This window comes from Lottia gigantea (assembly GCF_000327385.1).
Source record: "Lottia gigantea unplaced genomic scaffold LOTGIsca_44, whole genome shotgun sequence".
Taxonomy (NCBI): Eukaryota; Metazoa; Mollusca; class Gastropoda; family Lottiidae; genus Lottia; species Lottia gigantea.
The window spans coordinates 299,063-305,262 of NW_008709540.1; the positions used below are offsets into that span (position 1 = coordinate 299,063).

A 6,200-nucleotide genomic window follows, 5' to 3' on the forward strand; every position below is an offset into this window, starting at 1 on the left:
TTGCGTACTAATGCTCAGTTCACACCAACGGCGCTTTGATCGCGCTTTAAAGCGGCGTAAAAAGCTGTACCAAAGCGTAACAAAGCTCGACTAATAGATCTTTGGAAAGCTTTGAGCAAAGCTGGATATTCGGCAAGAGCGCCAAAAAATTTTAAACTGTTTAAAAATTATGGGCGCTCTGTCACGAATTGATTAAAGCGCCGAGAACGTATCAAAGCTTAACAAAGCGTAACAAAGTTCAGCAAAGCTTGACTCAAAGCATAGGAGAGCTTAACATAGCTTTATTCAAAGCGAGGACCCCAGTCTTCACGGTCTGTCACCACTTGATCAAAAGCGGCATGAAATCGGCCATTTCGGAATTTTCCAATGCGTAACAGAGCTTAGCAATGCACAACAGAGCTTGATAATCGTATCAGAGCGTGATTTAAAGCGTCATAACCGCATCAAAGCTTAATAAAGCTTATCAAAGCGTGATTTAAAGCGTAACAAGGCCTGATCAAATCGGGAAATAATTCGTCCCCAAAGCGTAACCAATTCGTATCAGAGCTTATCAGAGCGTAACATTACTTAGGAGATCGTGATATTTTTGGAAAAGTAAACAAAAAATGATGGCGCTTTGCTCGCCGATTTAAAGCGCAGCATTCGCCGTTGGTGTGAACTAGGCATAAGGGGCGAATCGTTTGCCCATGGCTGTCCCTGAAGTTTGTAAATATGTTTTACCATTAAATGTTAAATCGTTTCGACTGATACAAATCTCTAAAAGCTGCAGAATTGCATCGTCGGGTCTGTTTGGATCTGGGTTTCTATTAAAAGCTTTACGAACTGCCGTTACACCAGCAGTGTTATCGATATTGGAATACATAGAAGAAACGTCGATATAAATTAATAGCATTAGAGGGAACTCGAAGATTTTTTATTTTATTGGCAAAATCGGTTGTGAAGGCGCGATGTTGACATGCTAGTAAGAAATGATCAATGTATTCTGACACTGCATATGACTCACTACCACAGTCAGATATAATCGGGCGGCCTTTAGGGATTTTATTCGAGATAAACCACTCCTTTGTTGGATTCTTATGGATCTTAGGCAAAGTGTACAAATGACTCTCACGAGGGTTTGAGCAGCGTCTTAGAGAAATGATGACAGTTGTTCGATGAGTTGTTGCTTGTTGGAAAATGTTGTATAATATTTGGAAGAAGATTTACCTATGAATTAAAATCCAAAGGACAAACGACATTTCTCCAACAATAAAAAAAAATGTTTTTAAGGTAATATTGAAACCACTCCTGGAGATATCCTCTGATTGCGAAGGCCCCAAGACTACGACAGATCCCATTAAGCCAGACTCAGTCCAACGCTTTACAGATGTCGCAGAATTGTCGCATCAATCATTGCTGATCGATGGCTTGACAGAAAAAGATCGATTAGTTGAATGTCCGTGCAAAAACACAATTTGTGATACTGGCCTATAGTTAGTACAGTTTTATGGATCATCCTTTATAGGTATTGGCTGATTTCCAGATAAAGGCACTTGTTTGAAAGAAAGGCTAAGATTGAATAAGTTACATAATGGGAAACAGATATCTCAGCTGACAGTAATTGTGCACTGATTTGATCAGGACCGTTAAATTTGAAGTATCAAGTGTTGTCTTTAACTTTCTGAGGGTGAGTTGAATGTGATTTAGTGAATTTGGGTTTTGCTCGAGAGAAGGAAGGAGTGTATCAGTGTTGTCTATTTGTAACTGTTTGGTTACTATATCTAATCATAGATTTTAATTACTTTTTTTTTTGGATTGAAGTCAAAATAGATATCTACAGCTATATAGCATGAAGCAGCTTGGAGTCATTTACTATCTTTACATACTTTTAAAAATGAAAAAGAAATGAAATGATATTTACATCATACTTTTGCACTTGATTGGCCTAATAAAGACGGACAACACCATGATAGAACTTGCCGAGACAGCCTTTTCTTATTGGAATTCCAACTGTCGAGGAGGGCATCTCCTTGCGCAGCCTGTATTACACGGGGTCTCGGTACTTTGTCCCGTCTAAACGAATAGACGCTCTTTTTCAAGTCACATGCATCGGATTTTAAAATACATTCAATTTTAACTCGATCAATACCAGGATCGAACCCAGGACCTTTATGTTGTTGAGCAAGCGACCATTTTTGTTTCATTTTGTAATAGTTTAATAACCAAAAGCAAAAAGTTCATCAACATATTACATAATAAAAATTTGTTACTAAAACCACAGAAAGCTTCAATTCAAAACATTATACTACTCATAATATTTAATTTAATCAACGTTTCAAAAAATTACACTGCCATCATCAATATTTAATCTCTACTCTAAAGATATTATTTAAGGGAGGTTACATTAACTAACTTATAACAATAAATAAAAAGGCCCCATCGGCAACCGCACTCGTGTATCTATAGGTGTTCAATATTTCACGAGGGGATTGGCGTCATACTGGAAAAATATATAGTTCCGACTGTATATAATATAATACGTGTAATACTGATAGAATTATAACATGGGTATGAATCTCTTAGTATCGAAAGCGAAATTCAAGAATTCGTTATAGATTTTATAAAACACTTAGTATAATAAAATTAACTCTTAAAAGAGTCACTGTATAAAAATTTGAATTAACAAAATATAAAATATAGCCTTTTATAAACTCTATGTTAATTATCTAACTGTATAAACTAGTACAAAGCAGGAAGGTCAAAACAATTAGAAAAAATATTAAACATCTAAATCTAAAACAATTACAAAAAAAATTTAAACAAAAATAATTCACGAAGAAAAAAAGAATTAAAATTGATAGTTGTTCTATTTATAAATTTTCAAATATATTTAATATAGGCCCAGATCTACAGACTGCATATAAAATTCACCATTAAACTAAAGTTAATGTTATTCGGGAAGAATAGAATTGAATAAGTTAAAGAAGTTGATCAGAAGGAGTGTCTTTGTTGTTACTGGGTGGTTGAGTAACTAGTGTTTCTTGTAGTGGTACATTGTTATTTACTGCTTGGTTTGCTCTACATCTTAACCTAAAAGTCATACAAGTAATATTTTTAAGCAACAATAATACAAATAAGTTAATTGGGAAACTGAGTTTAAGGGACAGTACGCCATTTTTGTGACCAATCATACTTTAGTCTAAACCAATCAGTAATAGTGCTCACAGCTCACCGTCGAAATTTGAGCCTTCAAATCAATGTGTGTCCAGAATTATCCGCTTTGAATGTTAAAATGACGACTCGCCATTTTAAGACATTCTGTGATATATAGAAATAGTAAGTTACATTCCTAGTTATGCGATTTTCGTACATTTCCAGTACTTCTGGAGACTATTTACATATATTCAAAACTTAAATCTACCCCCCAAAGTGGCACATCTGTCTCTTTAACACGCCGAGAAGCCCGATGAAAACGAGTTTCCAGGGGCGTAACTAAGGGTTTTTTTTCTATGAGGCAAAACATCATTTTGTCTTTAAAGTCAGAATTGTCTTACATCGCAATACTTTCAACAGACTTCAAACAGTAACAACCTTTACTGTAGACTCATAGATTCATAAAATAATCAATATATTTACAGGATATCATATTTATATTTTCAAGTTTTAAACAATTTATTGTTTGTTAAATTAAAGTTATTTTTATTGGTAACTAGACAACAGTAAAGTCTCAAAACAATACTTCTTAAGTATAGTCTTACCTTCGTCTTAAAACAAACACGAGTACTACAGCTACAGTAGCTGATACAATAATGATTACAAGACTTAACCAAATTGTTTGATCTTCAGTTCCTGTAAATTAAGCCAATAAGGGTCTAGTTCTAGCTTGTTAATACAATCTAAGCAAAAGATTATATATTGCAGTTAACCTCAATCTCAAAAGGCTATAGACCTGAAATTTAGCAACATTCCGAGAACTCGGTAATGAGAAGAGAAGGAATAATTTATCAATTGAAGATAAGAATGATATTTATAAACTTTGTAAAGATAGTTTTACTTATCAAATCAGGTTGTTTTCTATATCATGGTGGACACAAATATTTGATGAATGTTTTGATGCCCTTGTACTATGACTAATGACTATTAATTGGGTCAGATGATTTCGGACAGTTTTATTTAAAAACATGTTACCTCCATTGGCGTCTCCCGGGAATACAAGCGGTTGTTTAACAGTACAATCTATTCCTTGATATCCATCGGAACAGTTACAAGCTCCATCTATATTATTACACTCTGTTTCTAGTTTACAGAATCTTGATGAACAATTTAACAAACAGTCTTGTCCATATTTTCCATTATAGCATTCTAGAGAAAGAAAATATCAAAAAAGTTAATGTCGGTGGAGGTGAATGAGGTGAAGTTTAAAACCACACGATGGTGATACCGTCAAGTGCAAGCTATTACAGACAGGCGTTTATCGAGGCTATTCCTAGTTTTTATATCTTATAAATTGCTTTCTTAGAAAGCATATTACAGAATGACAACAATATCCAATCACGACCGTTAGCCCTCAGTGTCCATTCAATATTTTACCTCGTGTACAATCTATTGACTGGTATCCTGGTTGACATCCATCAATACATTCTCCTGTTTTACTCTCACATTGTAAATTACTATCATTACATTTTCTATCTGAACATTTCATATCACAAACTTCACCATAAAAACCTTCTGTACAACCACCTTGACAGCTACCATAGATATGATGACATGGTGATGTTTCTACTAAACAATTTCTATCTGAACATTGTTTTAAACATCCAGCACCGTATGTACCATTATCACATACTAGAAATGTTAAGCGAAAGAATTTATGGATAAATTGAAGCAAAGTCAAGTCAAAGGTTTACTGTGTTAAGTTGAAATTTGATAAACATAGTCTACTCTAGAACAAAGCAAAAAAAACTTTATTTTGACAAGAAAAATTCCCGAAGGACGGGCCCCCACTCATCTAGGTGAGCCACTGTCTACTATAAAAAAAATAGTAAAACATAAAACTTTACTTTGACTACAAGTTGTTCCTGTCCATCCATCAGAACAACCATTAGGACATTCACCAGTCTCTGAACATCTTTCATTATTTAAACAATGACAGAAGTTGTTACAATCTGAACCAAACGTTCCTACAGAACATACTGAAATGAAGAGATATTAAGAAATGGAAGATGTAGAAATTGAGAATTTTGCTCACGTCAGACCACTAGAGTACCGTCTCTTGCGATGGAAAGATTACCACGAGTTCATTCGACTACATTTTATACATTTAATAAAAATGAATAAAGTCTAACCATATATCTCCACTTCACATAATGTTAAATATCTTCCATTATGACTTATACGATCATTACTGATATTAACATAACGACCATATATAACATGACTACACTCTATATATTTAACAAATGGTGGCGTCGAACTCAGACCTTCTTTATAACATAGTTCTGGTTCTCCATTCTCTTTAGTAACATGTAGTAAAATTCCATTCACTGATGCTAAATCTGAAAACAAGATTTGTAAAATAACACCAATAACTGAAATCTTATAACAATGTTATTTATATATCACTGATATTTGACTATTTTTAGGGATGTTATATATATTTGATTATCAAAGTGAATGTTAATAATAATATTTCTCTACTCACCCTTTTCCGCTGAAAGAGAAAAACAAAATAACAATTACAATCATGTTGTAATAATAGATAAGTTCCCTTTTTCATTTCTAAATTAAAGATGTGTACCAACTTAGACCTGTATATTTGATACAAGACCTTGACCAGGAGCAAAACGTCCAGGTTTTATTCAGGTTAAGGTCTATGATATTCCTTTGTATCATGTGCTTTGGCATTATCCTAAACGGATTTGAGAATTTCGTGAATTTTGAAAGATGCGATAGAGACTGAGACTAGTATAGTTTGTAAATTTTGGACATTGTTAGTGAAAGACGTTAATCTTACGTTGGATGGTGATGTGTTTAATAGGATAATCTTCTTTTAGATCTATTCCCAACCATTTACCAGTTTTATTATAGTTATAACATTTGTCAGGTATATTAGTAGTTTTATCACCAGATTCTCTCTTTGTTCTGTTAGTCTCAACCTGACTTGCTGATTTATTTAAAGCTACATTCTCTATAAATTCTTTATATCATTATTAAAGGGGTNG

General features: G+C 33.7%; 1 protein-coding gene across 1 annotated transcript in view; it reads right to left on the minus strand.

The window, feature by feature from the left end:
- Positions 1-2,957: 2,957 nt before the first annotated feature.
- Positions 2,958-6,200, minus strand: part of LOTGIDRAFT_164185 (hypothetical protein) — a gene marked incomplete at both ends in the record, with an annotated part of 6,603 nt that continues 3,360 nt past the window's right edge. The window contains 8 exons of the mRNA XM_009060691.1: positions 2,958-3,069; positions 3,738-3,828; positions 4,168-4,341; positions 4,570-4,824; positions 5,040-5,171; positions 5,325-5,534; positions 5,681-5,689; positions 5,993-6,166. Coding sequence (XP_009058939.1) covers positions 2,958-3,069; positions 3,738-3,828; positions 4,168-4,341; positions 4,570-4,824; positions 5,040-5,171; positions 5,325-5,534; positions 5,681-5,689; positions 5,993-6,166 — 1,157 coding nt within the window. The remainder of the gene's footprint in view (positions 3,070-3,737; positions 3,829-4,167; positions 4,342-4,569; positions 4,825-5,039; positions 5,172-5,324; positions 5,535-5,680; positions 5,690-5,992; positions 6,167-6,200) is intronic.